Raw genomic sequence first — 17,741 nt, forward strand, 5'->3', positions numbered from 1 at the left:
AGCCTCAGCCCTAGATCTGGAGTCGCGGCGCCAAATCTGGAGCCCTAGCCACCGCATATCATCCAAAAACAAACGGGCAAGCAGAAGTCTCTAACAAGGAAATCAAAACTATTCTCGAGAAAATGGTCTATCCAAATCAGGACTGTAGTTTGCGGCTCGTTGATGCATTATGGGCTTACCAGATGGTTTATAGAACTCCTATAAGTATGTCACCTTATCAGCTTATATTTGGCAACCCCTGTCACCTTCTTGTTGAACTAGAACACAGGGCATATTGAGTCATCAAGCATTGTAACATGAGGATGGATGAGGATAGTAAGCATCGGAAACTGCAATTGCAAGATCTAGAAGAAATTCGAAACGACGCCTATGAGAATTCGAGAATTTATAAGGATAAAACAAAAGCCTTCCACGATCAAAGGTTTTCAGGAAAGATTTCTTGGTTAGACAAAAAGTTTTACTTTATAATTATCGTTTAAAATTATTTACTGGTAAATTGTGTTCTCAATGGGAAGGACCTTTTATAGTTACTAATGTCTCTCATGGTGCAGTGGACATAAAAGCTCCAAACAAGACCAAAATCTACAAGATTAATGGTCATTGTTTAAGACCTTTCTATGAAGGTTTTCAGGAACATGATGTTGAGATCGCTAATCTTGAGATCCTTATCTACGTGACTTGATAGGGGCATTTTCTCTGGCCAAAGACGTTAAAGAAAATCACTTACGGAGAGGCAACTCCGAATTTTATTTTTGTTTTTCGCTTTGTTTTCATTTCCTTTTTCCCTTCTTTATATTTATTTATTATTGTTGATTTTATTTTTTATTTCCTTTTTAATTTATTTTTATTTTAATTTTCGACTAGAGTTGGGGCACGGCTCTCCTGGTGTCAGGTTCTTGTCGAACTTTGATTTTTTTGATCGTTTGTCCTTCCATCGATGTCAATGGTTGTTCCTTAACTCTAGTCGGAAAATAAAATATAAAAATAAATTAGAAAGGAGATAAAAATAAATAAAATCAAAGTGAAATGAAAGAGAAATACTGAAATGGAAACGAAGCAAAAAACGAAAATAAAATCTGAAGTTCTCAGATAGGTGCTTTTCTTTAATGTCTTTGGCTAGACGGAATGCCCCTATCAAGACTTGTAGATTAGGATCTTAAGATCAATGGTCTCAACATTGTGTTTCTCAAAACTTCCATACAAAGGTTTTAAACCTTGAAAATTTTGGTTTTATTTGGAGCTTTAATGTCCGCTGCATCATAAGGAGAGACATTAGGAACCACAAAAGTAAAACTTTCTGTCCAGTCTTTTTTGTAAACCTTTTGGTTGTGGAAGGCTTTGGTTTTGTACATATAAATTCTTGAATTTTTGGAGACGTCGTTTCAAGTTTCATCTAACTCTTGCAATTGCAGTCTCCCATCCTCATGTTACAATTCTTGATGACCCAATATGCCTTGTGTTTTAGCTAAATAGGAAGGTTACATGGTTTGCCAAATATTAGCTGGTAAGGGAACATACATATAAGAGTTTTATAGCCTTTTTTTTTTATTTGGATTGACTGCTCTTTTGAGAATAGTTTTGATTTCGTTGTTGGAGACTTCTGCTTGCCTGTTTGTTTGTGGATGATATGCCGTAGTCATATTTTTTGGTTAAAGCCTCTATCACTTTACTGCAAAAATGCGTACCTCAGTCACTAGTAAGAGCTCTTGGCATGTCGAACCTAGAAAAAATGTGAGACTTTGACAAAATCTACAACTTTAGTCTCGTTAGTTCTGGTTGCCTTTGTTTCAACCTTCTAAATTCGCAATGTTCACATTATTTGAAGTATGTGTAAGAGTCTGGAAACAAGGTGACTAAGAAAATGTCTTTTTTTGTCTTTTTCAAGAAAGTATTGCAGCCCTAATTTTAAGTCAAATAAACTTTATAAATAATATCTTTTAGACAAGAGAGAAGAGGAACTTCTTGTAGCTTTATTGTTTTTGGTGTTTTTCTTATTTTATGACTTGTAAAGTAAATTTTGAAGTTTGATTGTATAAAGTTTGTGAGCTTGAATTGTTTCTAATTTTTATTCGTTGTTTAGCATTTGCATGTTTTTTTGAGTGAATTACAATTATTCAAGTTTGTTAAATATTTGACCGGTATTTGATAGTTTAGAATAATTGTCTTATCAATTAGAGGTTTAGTTGATTGATTGATTTTTAATATTTGTGACTTAATTGTATAATTTTTCATATTGTATTTTAAGATCATGTAGTGTGGGAATGCAATTTAACTTAAATAAATTCTGATTGTCTCTTTGTTGGTTAGAATTGAGCCTTTTTCGTTTTTAATGTTATTGATAAATTAAATCCTAGGGATCATTGTAAGGTTATTTGCCAATAAAGTAAGTTATTAATGACGACCTTCTTGATTATCAAGAAGGTAAGAAGTGATTAGCTTAGTAAGCGATCGTTGACAACTATAACCGATTTATTTAAGAGTACTGAAAATTATTTTTATATTAGTGCTCAAACCCTTGAATCAAATGTAGATTTTGCTTAAACTAAAGTTTCATCTAATTGATTTTTCAAATTTTAATTATTGTTTTATTTTTTTGTAAGTTTTAATTTAGTTTTTTTTCCATTTTAGTTTTAATTTTAAGTTTTCTTTAGAAATATTTATTTTAATTGAAGGAATAAAATTATTATCCATCTCTATGAATTCAACTATAAAATTTTATTTATTTGAGTTTTTTAATTTTTACGGCTTTCGACAATAATACAATATTCTTTCCTTTTTATCTAAATTTACACACATGAAAAAGAAAATGCAGCAGGGCAGACACTCTTCAATTCTGACTGACGGAGTGTGTCTATTGTTCTTCCTTTACACGGATGGACAACATCCAATTCGTCTGAATTCCACTGTTAGCTATGCGGAGGGATAATTATGTTATTCATAGATGACATTCCATGTGGCACTCTGATTTTGGTTAGATATATTTCATGATGCTACTGATTTCTGTTGCTGCAGAAAAAGAAGGCTATTACTCTATCCGAACCGTCTCAGAAGAGCAAAACCTTGTATCATTCGATTGATTGGAGATCCGAAAGTTCCAGAATCTTCCTTTAGCTGAAACCAAGTTCTCTTCGCAGAGGAATTCCCAAGAAAACCATTTTTCAATCGTCCGATGAACGTCGTGTACTACAACATCGGTCGTCTTCCCAGATCTTGCTAATATGCTAGCAGTGTAGATGGTTGACATCCTGCCTGGTGCTTCCGGTGCGTCCCCAATAGGTCCATCCACCACCACAACATCCCATTTAAGCTGATATACTTCTTGTGGTAAATTTCTCAATGCCAATTTGCAACTTGATTGCTGGAGCAGACTTGTACTCGGTGCACAAACAGGGTTTTCCCTGGCATGCTTGAGCAGCTTGTATGCCTTCTTAGCTGGTACCTGGTACTTAACTTTATAAACCCGAGTCCCATTAGAATCCGCTTTGTTTAGGCTTATCTTGTAACCCGTCTTCGAGAAAAACAGTGATGCTACGCAGCAGCTCGAGGTGAAGAATGTGAAGTAGTAGTAGTAGTAATTGCGATTTTAACTAATCTGAGAATGGAAAGGCACGACAAGATGAAAACAAGCACCGGGAGTAATTTCTTTCCCGGAGATTTCATCCTTCTAGCCGCTCCATCCAATTTCGGGCCGGTACCTGATGCCACAGTACTAGAAAACTGAACCGAAGGACTAACCGGAAGTGCACGAGACTGTGATTCTTCGGGAGGCATTTTCTTCCTTTTCGACCACCTTACAGCCACTACCATAGCTTCCTCCTCCCAAGGTAATTATAAAATTTGGGGTTGTTATTATGTTATCGATCAGGAAGAAGACAACGGTTTTTTTGCTTTGGTTTCAAGTCAACTAGTATCAGCGGTTTCCCCCATTAAAGCTACAATCAATATAAAATAAGAAGCATTAAGATATGGCCATTTATATCAATTTGCATGAACTGACTCGAGGACAGACACGTTTAGGGCATTGTTTAATGTATTTTAATTGTTTTAGGCCTGTTAGGTATATAGTTTGTTACTTAAATCACTTTCATCCATTTCCCCTTTTACCCATTTGCTACAGTTGCGTTCTGTAAAGGTTTTCTGTTTATCGGAAGTATTTTCGCTGGAGCTCCCTTCATGGTCCGGAGTCGTATCGAGGCCCGAACCTTTCGGTGGCTTGAAGACCCGACCAGCCTCGGTTTGTATTGTGATCGAAGGTTGTTTTTGTTCTAATATTGGTACGTATTAGCTCTGGACTATTTTAGTGTACTGTTTCGAGTTTATTACTTTTTTTCTCTTTTTAATATTTCATATAACATATATCTATACTATAGATTAAGGCTGCATTTGTTTCATCAAAAATAATCCACAGTCAATATTTTTTTGCATTTTCTATATTTATTTTATGGAAAATAGGTTGACCAACGAAAAACGATTTACAAGTCAATAATAAATAAGTTCTTTTCTTTATAAATTGATTTATTCTTTTGAAAAGCATTTTTAGAAAAGAGCTCATTTTTAGTAATTTTATTTTTATATAAAATTAACTTGAATCAAGTTTAATGTTATTATAATAATAAAATTTTAATTTTAATTTTAAATATATTTAAAATATTAAAATAAAATATTATACTATTCAATATTACTAGACATACATATTTGATTATTTATATTTGATAATATAATTAATAAATTATTTAATATTATAATTTTATTTTAGTAATAAATTTTAACAATAATAATTTTGAATTTTAAATTTCAAATAGTATTGTTGAAAATTTATTTAGATTAATATATTAATAATATATCAATTTATAAATATTTAATAATAAATATTTTATAGTATAAAATATAAACATTTTAATTATATAAATATGAATATTTGTTTAAATCATGATTAAATTCATTTATCCTTCAAACTCTAATGTGTCACTATCCACTTGCATATATGTAATATATATAATTTAAATTTAAATTTAAATTTAAATTAGACATTGTTTACTATTAAGTTTATAATATGATATTGATTATTTATAAAATATTATATTATTATAAAATAAATTTTAATTGTCAAAAGGAAATGCTATTATAATATTTTGTAACAAATATATATGTTGTGTTTTGCTCACTAAGAAAAATTGCCAAACAACGAAAAATATTTTATTTGAATTATCCAAATAATAGTAAGTATTAATTTTTCTTGAAAACCAATCTAATTTTTAGAAATTATATTTCGAATATGTTTTCAATGAAATAAATGGGGCCTAAAGCGCAATTGAGTCTAACTCAAAAATTGCCAAAAGCCCATTTATTTTATTTTGAGAGCATATATCTTTTGTATTTTGATAAATATAGAAAAGTATATACACGATGAAAATCATGAGATTTGTACACATATTATCATACATTTTAGTATTTCAAATTTACCATTTCAACCATATATTTGGTTCTTATAATAAATTTTTTATAAACTTATTACATAAATGTGTGAGTGTAATAAAATCTATAGTATTTATAATTTTAGGTTTTTAATAAATAAATATATTTCATATACATGCTTCTTAGGTAAAGATGCTATTTATCACGATTTTAGAGTCATAAATTCCATGTTTATTTTATGATGAGATTTGCTTGATGGTTAAAAGATGTTCACCTTTTAGAACACATTTGAGTAAGCGGTAGGTCTTTATTTGAGCAACTCCTTTTAAACGTAGTGTGTAACTCTTCGAAAATTTGGAATTTAGTCCTTTACTTTCAGTTCTAAGAATTTAGTTTATCTACTTTTTAGATTTTAAAATTCAGGTACAATTGTTGACATTATTAATTTTTTAAAAAAAATTCAAGTTCATTGACTACCAAGTAAATATTTTTTATTTCAAAATATTACATAAACAAATATAACAATATTAATAATTAAACTTAAAAGTTCATGAGATATTCAACATGTGAAACATAATTGATTGAAACAAATGGGATTAAGATCATTTAGGTAAAGTTTAGGAATGGATACAATAATGTGTGGTCCAAAACCAATTAGCTGTTTGATGCAGATTTTACATGTTTTTCCATAAAATGGATAAGGTGATGAAATAAAGAAAATTTTAATGGAATCAAAGCATCTCACAACAAAATACATGCATTATAAATTCCCAACATTATCCCTTCATATACAATTGTTCTTAGAAAATTAAAATAATTTATTCCCATATATATATATATATAATAATAACTTTTTCCAAATAGAAAAAATATTACTCGAATTTAAATATGAATATATATTAGTTTTAATATCATCAAATTTTAGTATGATAGTTGATTATAAAGATGTGGTTACAATAATTTTCATTAATAGAAAATCTAAAATTTAAATTTGAATCAGAAATAAATAAAAATATGAATTCCTTAGGGCAAAAGGAAAGGTTGAAGGATTAAAGAAGATATAACTTCACCAAAAGTGAGAATGACTCTTGTGTAAATATCAAATTTTAGCAGGGGCAAAATAGTTATTTTCAAGTGAGGAGTTTTTTGACAAAATTATTAAGGCGTCCTTGAACATGTGTATTGAATTTGAGCCAATGGTTTTACTCGATGAATACGGAATTAATATTGGCATTTAAATTAAGATAATTATATTTTTTAAAATATGGAATTTTGGCAATATATTAATTATTAGATTTTGATGAAATTGAGATGAAATTACGGTGTTGGGATATTTTATTATTATTTTAAATATTCAATAATATATAAATATTAAAAAGAGTATGAAGAATTTTCTTCATATTTCCCATACAAGAAACGTCCCATGCATGGAGAATGAAAAAAATCTCCACTAAAAACCTTTGATTTTTAAGTAAATTTCATGAGTAAATGGATGGAGGTGAGAGAAAGTTAAGAAAATAATAAATTTTTTGGTAAAAGTGTCATGAAAGTTTCTGTACTAAGAGTCAGATTGCATTTTGGCTCCTCTATTCAAAAAATAGGTAAATTAGTCCATTTATGTTAGATCAAAGAGCAAACTGATCATTCGGTTAAAATCTTCATCTATCTCTACTATTAAAAACTGATCCATGTACGTCAACATGAAGTACACGTGGCACGTCATATGTCATTGTCTGATTATTCTATCAGTCACACTAATTTTTACCAATACAAAGGGATGAATTTTTTAACAGAAATGACTAATTTGCTTTTTGATCTAACATACTAATTTACCATTTTTAGTAGAAGGGGTAAAATGTAATCTGACTCCTAGTACAAAAACTTCTATGATACTTTTACCGATTCTTTTTCACTTCAGTGCAATGCAAGGATTTAATTATATTTAATAATTAAAATATATTAAATTACTTCACATAATTTTTTAAATTTAAAAGGATTTGCAAATGATATAACTAAAAAATTTTAAAAATATATTAAATAACTTTATAATATATACGATATACATATATATACACACAAATATATACACATATCAAAATTTTGGTCAAGCTTCTTCAAGTCGTCAAACAACTTGGATTTATCTCCTAGGCTAACAAGATTCATTCTGTATCATTTGGTATAAAATTTGGGTGTTTTTAGTTGTTTTTCTTTATGCTAAAAATGTTATATGGGTGAAATTTTGTGCCGAAACTTTCTATATATGTTTTTTATAATATTAGAAGGCTCCAAACTAAATTTGGTGATTTTAGCACATCGAGAGCACCTTGAAGAAAAAATTCAAGTTGTTTTTAAAATTGTTTCGGTTTCTGCCAGGTAGTTTATTTTTATTGACCCTAGTCATATGTTTTTCATTTGTTTTAGCTTATTTTTGTCATATTACGCATTCTAACGCATTCTAACACATTCTTGTTTCTTGTGTTAATTGGTGCGAAAAGAGCCTTTCCTTCCTCCGTGCAACTCAGTTAATTTCTATTAAAGTCGAGCTTTTCTTTGGCTTCTTAGACGAATTCTATAAGAATACTAAGTTTGATTACTCTTTAAAATTTACAAGCGAGATTATCTTATTTTATTCTTTGCCTCATAGAATTGTTTTTTTTATTGCGAGTGCTAACGGCGAGGTTTGTTTTTACTTAAAATAGTTTTGTATTTAGTTTTTCTGATTTCATATTCTCATAATGATACACACATAGTATTGAAGAAGAGAATGATAAAACAACACTTACCTTTGAGACTCTTGCGAGAATGAATCACTAAAGTTCAAAGAGATGTTAGTGAGTGGAACTACAAGTTGAAAAATGATGTTGATGGTGATTATGAGCCAAGACAATCATCTGATCGTAGTAAACAAGGTTCTCGTTCTCGCATTGAGAATTCAATTTCAATGGCAACGTAAAAATGTCAAATTTGCTACAAACTTGCATGAACATGTTTTCAATGTAGCTTAACCTATTATTGTTCATGGAGATGTCAAGAAAGACATGGGTAAAATAGTCATAGCAAGTTCTAGGAGCTTGAATGACTTCTAGCGGAGCAAAGAGAACATCAAACAAAGTGCATGTTTTGTGATGCAAGGGATCACAAAGACACTACATGTCCAACAGTCTCAAAGATCTCTCGTTGGTTTTGAAATGCCATTAGTGTGGTTCAAAAGATCACAAGGGTTACCAATGTCCAATTCATTACCCACCCAACAATGAAAGTTGTGATGAAGAACATACGTATGACATTGAGCTTATTGAAGAGACTTTTTCTAATGCTTTCGTTGAAGATGCAGTAGATATGTGTAAACAAGAGACTTCTAGTGCAACAATTTGTGAAGACAGTTTGTGTGACCCTATGCCTATTGTTGAGACTTCTTCCTTTACTATTGATATTTTTGAAGAAGAAAGTTGTGATAGTAACCTTAACAACTGAGAAGACATTGATAATGAGGAAAGTTCACATCTAACCATGCCTTTGGAAGAGCTTGCCACGTTGAATCCTACCACAAGTTTGTCCCCTAACACATGCTATATTTAACGGCTAGTTTATACCTTCTTCAATGACACACAAGATTTGAGGATGAATCCTTTTGAGGAAAGAGGGGGTAAGATACGAGTCTAGGGCCTAAATTCCAACCCAAGAACATGTTAGACTTAACTTTTTACAAGGCCCATTTTAGAAGCCTAAAAGATCATGAAAATTGAAGCCCAATTTTGGATGTGATAAATGCGTGGATGGAGTAAATTTTATTAACTTAAATTCACCAAAGTTGTTGTTTTTCAAGCCCAAAAGATTAATTGATTTGCAAAGAGTTTTTGGATGGGATCCAGATATTTTTGGGTTGAAATGTCTTCATATAGATCAAAGAGCTATCTATTAGCTTCAAAATGCACTTCGAATAACTCGATTTAGAGTCCGGAAGCTCAAGTTATGACCGTTTTAGTGAAGATTGAGCGAGCAGAATTTCTAAACGAGATTATTACGGATAGGGCTGTAAATGAACTGAGCTTGAATGAATGGACCTCTATTCATGTTTGTTTGTTTATTATTAAGCTTGTTCGTGTTTGGTGTATGTTCATTAAGAATTTCAAAATTTTTGTTCATGTTTGTTTATTTAAAATTATGTGTGTTCAAATCCGTTTGATTAAGTTAAACGAACATGCTCGTCAAACATGTTCATAAACATATAATTGAACATGTGAACATGTTCACATACAATATTCATGAATAATAATAAACAAACAAACAATAAATAAACATATATAATTTTTTAGATATAAAATAATAATATTAATAATTATGTTATAATTACTAAAAAAATAAGCACACAACCCACAATAAATTTATTAATTTATACCAATGGAACAATAAACGAGCTTTAAATGATTTATTAAATGAGTTTGCTCATGAACATAAAAGAGTTCGCGTTCAGTTTGTTTAATAAACGAGCCTCAAAATCTTGTTCATATTCATTTATTTAGCTTTAATAAACGAACATAAACAAACAAAAACTAAACTATTCATTAATCGTTCATCGGACACTCTATTCATTTACACCCCTAATTATGGGGAATTACAAGTTCTGAACATTAATTCAAGTTTAAATCATACTTGGTTTGTTTTTAAGCCTTAATTTTGACTATACATGAGCTTAGGTTTTATATTTTGGTTGATTTTTTTATTCCGAATTTTAGGATATTTTTTTAGCATTTCCAATTGTGTAGAACTTCTATATTTCTTAGTCAACAATAAAGTTTAGTTCCACTAGAACTACTTGTTGTTTAGATTAATTAGAGTTTCACCATGCTTAGGAGATTTATTTTGATTAATGATTTCTTGTGATATTTTTTTTAAAACTTATTTTCTTCTTGGTTTCTTCAAGAACCATGAGCATACACTTTTCGCCTTCCAATTTACTAGGGTTGGTCAGAACTACTTGTGAAGCTTGTTGAAGATTTGTCTTCAAAGATTTCTTAGGGAATCGCGTTTTTAACACAATCCGGTAGTTTTTTCTTTCCATCATCCATCTTATTTTCTAGTCTTTTATTTAATTTAATTGGTTTATTTTATTACTTCATTCGTTTTCACTCTAATTTAATTCGTTAATATAAAAAAAATTTGGTCAAACTTTTTTTATTCTCGAAACAACTTGGATTCATCTTCTGGTCAAGCTCTTAAAAAAATTCGTTCTCACATTTGGCATTTTAGTATTAATTTGTCTTCCTAAAATTCCATGTATAATAAAAAACTATTACAATATTAAATCCACTTAATTAACTAATTAATTGCAAATCTAAGTTCTAATAGAAAAATCATTTGAAACCCACTTAGATTTTGATTTAATAATAAAGTTAATACACTGAGTTTTTTTTTTTTTTGATTTCTCAAGCATCCGATGTGAGCCCGATAATTAATCCTCTGCATTTTATAGATCTATTAAGAGGGTAGATGTGTTAGGAGAAACTCTTGTCATCACACCTAACTCTTATGATTAATATACCGAGAATTTTGATGTTCCAAGTTCAAGTTGTAAAATTGGGAGGTTTTTATTTTTATTTTTATGAATAATTAATTTGGTAGTTGCTTGGAAATTCCTTATTTAGTTGTTTGGTGATTTGTGGTTGAGTTAATAAATTCCTTTAAAGAAAAATAGTGGAAGACTTGAATAATGAAGAATAGACTCAAACTTCTGTGTATCTTCCCATTAAAGAGGTATAGGAAGTTTTGTTTGTAGAAATTCAGAGACTGGAAAAAGGAGAATATTGGTTCATGGAATTGAAAATCATCTTATGACTTTGTTGCTCTTAGATGGAAAATGTCATTACTTTTCTCCTAATGATTTAATTTTCTTATGTAATAATGAAAAACTTGTTTTTGATTAAAATGTTATTAATTATATATTATATAATAAAATATATATTTATATATTACAATATTATCAATAGCTACATATTACTAATAATATGTTATTTTGCTTATAACGAAATACATGATATAACCACATATTTTAATCATATGGTAGATTATAATGAACAATATTAATAATTGTATAATATTTATTATATATTATGTTTATTAAAATTTAATTATGGCTAAGTTTAGTTAAATTATTAATGACTCATATTATATTATATTAATTATGTCTATAACATTAATTTTGGTATCATTAATAATAAGCAATACATATAAATCACTATATAATATCTTAGTTATCAAGAAAACCCTTCTAATCCATTACTAGACAGATTCAATGTCAAGCTCTTGTATAACACATTCAAATCTTGTTTTCAAGAAGATTCTACTTCAATCTCAATTCACAAAGCATGGACTTTACTTCTCTGCTCATCTTGAATGTCTTCGTAAGCCTATCGGCTTGCAACCAACTTTTTCAATCGAGCCACTTCTTTTGAGTTAATGTCTCCATTACCCGTGATCAGTTCACAACTCAAAAAGTGAAGTTACGTTTGAGGCTGGAGTTTTTATCCTTTTGGTTCAATCTACTTGTATTTTGAATTTTTATATTATGTTTTACATTTATTTCGGTTTTATTTGTATAGTTTCGTTATATTTTAAATTTTTATTTATTTATTTATGCAGGTTTACACGAGTCTTGAGCACAAAATTATCCACGACGCATCCGTAGTTCTTTAACTATGAATTTAAATTTTATTTTAGACATTTTAGTGGATTCGGCACTCATCCGTAAATCTTGAAATAGACAATTTTGTGAAGGGAGAGATTTTGGTTTGCTTGTCTCTTGTTTTTTTCGCATCTTAGAGGAGATTCTTTGACGTCACATTTATTATTTATAGCAAAGGATTATTACATGGTGAAAATCAACGGCAAGTGTTGATAAGTATACAATAATCATGGAGTTGAGTACCGTATATGAGACAGAAAGTAGGAACACAGAAGTTGGGTTTGAAGACAAATCCAGCGCGTCAACCTTATTCTTCAACATTTGAGCGTAACAAGTTACGCTTGCTTTTCCAAAACACTAATGGTGAAACCGTCGGCAAATCCCAGAGTGGGTGCACGAACCACATCTCCCCCCTTCATCTTTTTCCACCTAACCCAAATTTACATACTCTTTTATTCTCAATTTTATCATCTATATATGTACATATAGTTTCTTGCATAACATATTAATCAACATACCTGTACTTGGTTACCAAAACGTGTAAAAATATAGCCATCAGGACCTTGCTGAAATCTGCTCCCGCACATGTTCTATTGCCTCCTCCAAATGCCATGAAATTCTTTGCCGTCGCATTGCTTCCAATGTTCTTAAAAAAAGTAGAGGTTAATTGCTTATCAAACTCTTTTTTTATTTACATAGTTACACAAGTAATTAAATACCTTCCATCTTGAAGGGTTGAAGGTAAGAGGATCTTCGAAAGCCTCAGGATTAAGCTGTAGGGCTGCAGGCACAACCATGATAGCCCAACCTTGTGGTATTATGTACCCTGACAAATTAAGAAAAGTTAAATATGCACACACATATAGAGAGAGAGATTTAATTAAACAATGTATATATGGTTAGTACTGTGTGTTAAAGAGATGATTACCATTGACATGAATGTCTTTTATAACCCTTCTTAAGATCCCAGGAGCAACATTTGCTAATCTAAGCGACTCATTGATGACCTTATAAGCACAAAATTACATGAATTAATTATTAAACCTCACCCTTGATTCTTGATATATAAAACCTAAATCAAGGGAACAAATTAAAATTAATTAAAGAATATATGTATACAAGAGAGATTCACTTTCGTATCTTTTTGTACAATTCAATTGTTGAATTTAATATTTCATTAATATAAATAATACATGTCAAATTTGATGCAAATTTAAAATTTCTAACCATTTGTTTTATGAAAGAAATTCCAACGGTTGAATATATATTTTAGATCGATACAATAGAGACATTGGATCAATTAAAAAATTTATATGCATGATATATATAATTATATCGATAGATTTAACGGTGTAATCATTATTTTTACACTAGTGTAAATGGATTCCCCTCGGCTGTATATAAAGGGAGAGAGAGATGATATATATGACTAACGTTACGAGTAAAATGCATGGATTTGTAATCCTCCCATTCAAGTCCATCTTCAAGTCCAGGATTACAATCTCTTCTTTTCTTATTAAGAATCTGCTCATGCTCCTCCTTGTCAAGAGTTAAAAAAAATATAAATTTACAGATAATGAATTATACAAGTATATAAATATATATATATATAAGAAAAAAGAAAGAAAATATTAAATAATTATATATCTTGATTACTTACGTACCGTAAGTTGTTGTAGTAAAGAAGGATGGTCGGATAAATACTTGATGGCTAAGGCAATAGTGGAAGAAACAGTCTCAAAGCTAGCGAGGAGGATTCCAAAGAGAACATGAGTAGCAAATTCCTTTGTCAAGAATGATTCTGTCCTCATGTCTTCCACAATTTGGTCGAGAAAATCTGTTTTGCTAATTCGTCCACCTTCTCCCGAATTCAGTCTCTCTTCCACTAATTTACTTATAACTTGTATTACTTTTTGCTGCCTCTGCAATGTTTATATATAGATATTTTAATTCCGTTTTAAGAATACTAGTTTTCTTGAATGGCTTACCTTTTTACATCTGTAGAAAGCAGTACCGGGGATGCGTAAAGGAAATGCCATCAGTCCCTCCAAGAAGTTGGATAAGTTTAGGGCTATAGTATCTGACGATTTTTCTGGTTCGTAACTAAGCATGTGCTTCGCAGTAAATTCAAATATCATCTGCAAATAATTGTTTATTAGAAAACTAGTGATTCAATGAAGAGAAAAATTAGTAAATATATTGAAAGAGACTTACTGCAGCAGTTTGGTCTTTGAGTTGTACCTCCGGCTGCTTAGCCCACTCCTGCAATCTTTGATTTATGGCACATTCTAGTTGAGGCAGCAGCCTGTGTTTAAGAGTCTCAACACCAAAGTGATTCAAAACAAGGTGCCTCAGATATTTGTGTACATAGCCACTTGCTGCTGTAGTATCTTGGCGAAGCAATTTTGCGAAGGAATCCATGTACCACATCTCAACAAGTTTACCTTCTTGTTGAAACAAGAAACTATTGAAATCGGGATCCGCCGATATCACAATTGATCGACCTGCTACACTTGTTTTGAACAGTGGACCATACCTACTCATTCTTTCCTTAAAAAAAGGATGGATGTCTATGGACCTGGCTGTGACAAGTAAACTGAGGGTCTCTCCCAGAAGTGGGAGTCCCATCGAACCTGGAGGCAGTGTTCCTTTACATTTAGGGTTCCTCCACCTATAGATCCACCTAATACTTATTACAAGCAAAGGAAACAAGAAAAGCCAAACAGACCTCACCATCATCTCCATCAAACTCAACTCAAGTAGCTAAAAATATTTAAGAGGAAAACAAAGATCCAAGAGTGCAGATTAGCAGCCACATTGGGTTATTCTATTTATATGCTTCAATGTTCTGAGCTTAGTCCTAATTTATGTAGACTAACTCCATTCTCATTATGCTGAATGGTGGACATCTTCATTTCCACACATTCTTCTCAAACTTAAAATATATATTTTATAAAGAGAAGAGAATATATGAAATTATGATTTCACTTCATTCATTTCCAATGAGGAGAATGACAAATCAAATTTTTCCTTCTCAATTATAAATACATAAATAAGAGAATAAATTTGGAGATTATAAAATTAAATGGAAATCTATTTATGGAAATATTTACAATAATATTTTAGTTATTATAATTTTAAAATAATTGATAGTTTTAAGAATAAATATCCATTTCTAAAAAAACTTGAAGCTTTTGAAATTTTTTTACACTAATACTAATATCTAAAATGATTTTTATAATTAAAATTTGATGATTAAATTGATAAATTCATTAAACTAAAACTTTTTATTTTCTGTAATGTGAAAATATAATTTAATGTAAAATAAAAAGTTTCAACTTATGATTTTTTTTCGATACAAGAGTTTTAATCAACGCTTCATTTAAGTTTCAACTTTTGTAACGTCTCTATCTTCTTGACAAAAATTATTTAAAATTACATTTTAAAGTTTTGATGTATTTTCAATTTGATATTTAATAAGTTAATTAAGGAAAAATTGTTTAGCAATTTTATTTCAATAAAAGAAGTAGTCATGATTTATAAATAAAATGGAAAAATCAATTATATAGATTTTAAAAAGGTTAATATGTTTACAATTGTAATGTTTAAACTTTATTGTTAATATTTCGCATATATATTTCGTTAATACATTTGAAATATCTTATACAACAATAAAAAATATTATATTTTAGTTCTCCTCGAATTTAAGATCCCTTTTCCATCTCTTTTTTTTGTTATGGGATTTTTTTCTCATTTTGATAGTCTTTATTTATATTTATACACATTTCACTCCATTGCGATGCATGGATTTAATTTATATCTAATAATTAATATATATGCATATGCTCAAATATAGCGAAATTATTTTATGAACCCTTCCCAAGATATCATTCATGGTCTTTTTGTAATTATTTAATGACATTTCAATAATTTTTTTCATATCATTAAAACATAATTTTGGTAATTATTTTATCCTTGAACCCCAAATCTAGAATCCTGAACCCTAATCCTAAACTCGAATTCCGAAACTTGAACCTTGAATCCTAAACTGATTCGGGATTTGGGTTTAGGATTCAATGTAAAAATGACCAAAATTATGTATCAATTACATGGAAAAAATTGTTGAAATATTATTAAATAATTGAAAAGAGACCATGGATGATGTAGTGAGAAGAGTCCATAAAATAATTTCTCAGTATAAATGTAATTATGAAAATAAGGAAAAAAAAAGGGAAAATTTCCTGGTTATATAGTTATATATACATTTTTTCTTCTTCTAGTTTTAATTTAATGAAAAGTGGTAAAGTGGCTTTGCATGCTTGCCTACTGAAATTTAATTTAATTAAGTGCTTTAATGAAAGTTGCTACTAAAATTTGGATGTAGTCATTAATTTGGTAGTTGCTTGGAAACTCCTTATTTAGCTGTTTGGTGACTTGTAGTTGAATCAACAAATTCCTTAGAAAAACAAAATAGTGGATGACTTTTGAATAATGAAGAATAGACTCCAACTTCTTCATGTATAGGAAGTTTTGTTTGTAGAAATTGAGAGACTGGAAAAAGGAGAAAATGCAAAGGAAGAAAGAAGGTTGGTTCATGAAATGGAGGGAGTGGAAAAGCTTTCCAAAATCATCTTATGACTTTCTTACTCTTACATGCCAAATCTCATTACTTTTCTCCTAATAATTTAATTTTCATATGTAATAATGAAAAAAATTTGGTTTACCAAAAATTATTTTTGATTAATTATATATTATAACTAGTTTTTTTATCCGTGTGATGTATGGGAAAATCGTTGTTTTAAAATCTTTGAATTTTATATAATTATAAATATTAATTTGTAATAGATTGTAAAGTTTAAAACATGTATCGCATAAGCTGATTGAGTCTTACCTCAGTTGCCATCGGTATTATTGCCAATGTAAGAGAATGTGGGTTCGAGTGTGTTGAGACGCATTATCCTTCCTATTCAAGGGTTGAGACAAAATTGAAATGAGGTAAATTGCTAAAGGGTTTATAAAGGTAATAATCCATTTTAATCCTAAGCTACCTATTATATAAAACTATCCAATATCATATAATAATAATTAAACATTTTAAATAATAATGAAAATCATACTCTCTTTTTGTGATGGAAAGTGATAATAACTATTACATTATTAATAAATAAATAAATTCATACATTATAGATTAGGTTGCCAATATAGTGATATAATCTTTTTATATATGCATATATATTATTAATCTCACACATTTATTTTTTATTAATTATAAAACAAAATCTTATTTATATATAAAATATATATTTATTTAATAAAAAATTTAGATTTTATTATTTTTAATTTTTCCAATTATATTATTTATAACTTTATTAATTAGAAATTATTAATATATTATGTTATATTTAAGTAGTTATTTTAAAAGATATGAAGAAATTAATTAATATTACTTTTATTATTATCACATAATAATACTAATAAATTATTATTTTAATATCAATTTAGTAATATAATCAATCATTCTCGCCAATTCAAAAAAGTTAAACTCATGTTTTATATATAAATATATAGATGATACTCGACTCCAAAATGATTTCTTTCCCAACCCACCCCGAAATTTTAAGTAGTGTTTTATAGTATATTAAAT

The 17,741-nt window shown here is 29.3% G+C and overlaps 2 protein-coding genes across 4 annotated transcripts; both read right to left on the bottom strand.

Annotated features, from left to right (window-relative positions):
• Positions 1-2,736: 2,736 nt before the first annotated feature.
• On the bottom strand, positions 2,737-3,917 carry LOC105803443 (probable methyltransferase At1g27930). The gene is given in 2 exon segments (XM_052633608.1): positions 2,737-3,529; positions 3,532-3,917. Coding segments are annotated over 2 exon segments (780 nt in total). The 5' UTR covers positions 3,808-3,917; the 3' UTR covers positions 2,737-3,025.
• An 8,313-nt stretch (positions 3,918-12,230) lies between these two features.
• Positions 12,231-17,062, bottom strand: LOC105786173 (beta-amyrin 16-alpha-hydroxylase CYP87D16). Of its 3 annotated transcripts, none has more exons than XM_052633313.1 (9): positions 16,989-17,062; positions 14,312-14,768; positions 14,086-14,235; positions 13,762-14,019; positions 13,532-13,636; positions 13,026-13,104; positions 12,817-12,923; positions 12,616-12,743; positions 12,231-12,526 (listed from the first exon to the last, which is right to left on the bottom strand). In XM_052633313.1, the coding sequence occupies exons 2-9, from the start codon at positions 14,723-14,725 to the stop codon at positions 12,433-12,435; spliced, it is 1,335 nt and encodes a 444-aa protein (XP_052489273.1). In that variant the 5' UTR covers positions 14,726-14,768; positions 16,989-17,062; the 3' UTR covers positions 12,231-12,432. The 3 variants fall into 3 exon arrangements, with proteins under 3 accessions (XP_052489273.1, XP_052489272.1, XP_012467966.1); XM_052633312.1 differs by having other exon boundaries at positions 14,312-14,786; XM_012612512.2 differs by lacking the exon at positions 16,989-17,062 and having other exon boundaries at positions 14,312-15,091.
• Between the last annotated feature and the right edge of the window lie 679 nt (positions 17,063-17,741).

Source organism: Gossypium raimondii, chromosome 7 (genome assembly GCF_025698545.1).
Source record: "Gossypium raimondii isolate GPD5lz chromosome 7, ASM2569854v1, whole genome shotgun sequence".
Classification (NCBI taxonomy): Eukaryota; Viridiplantae; Streptophyta; class Magnoliopsida; order Malvales; family Malvaceae; genus Gossypium; species Gossypium raimondii.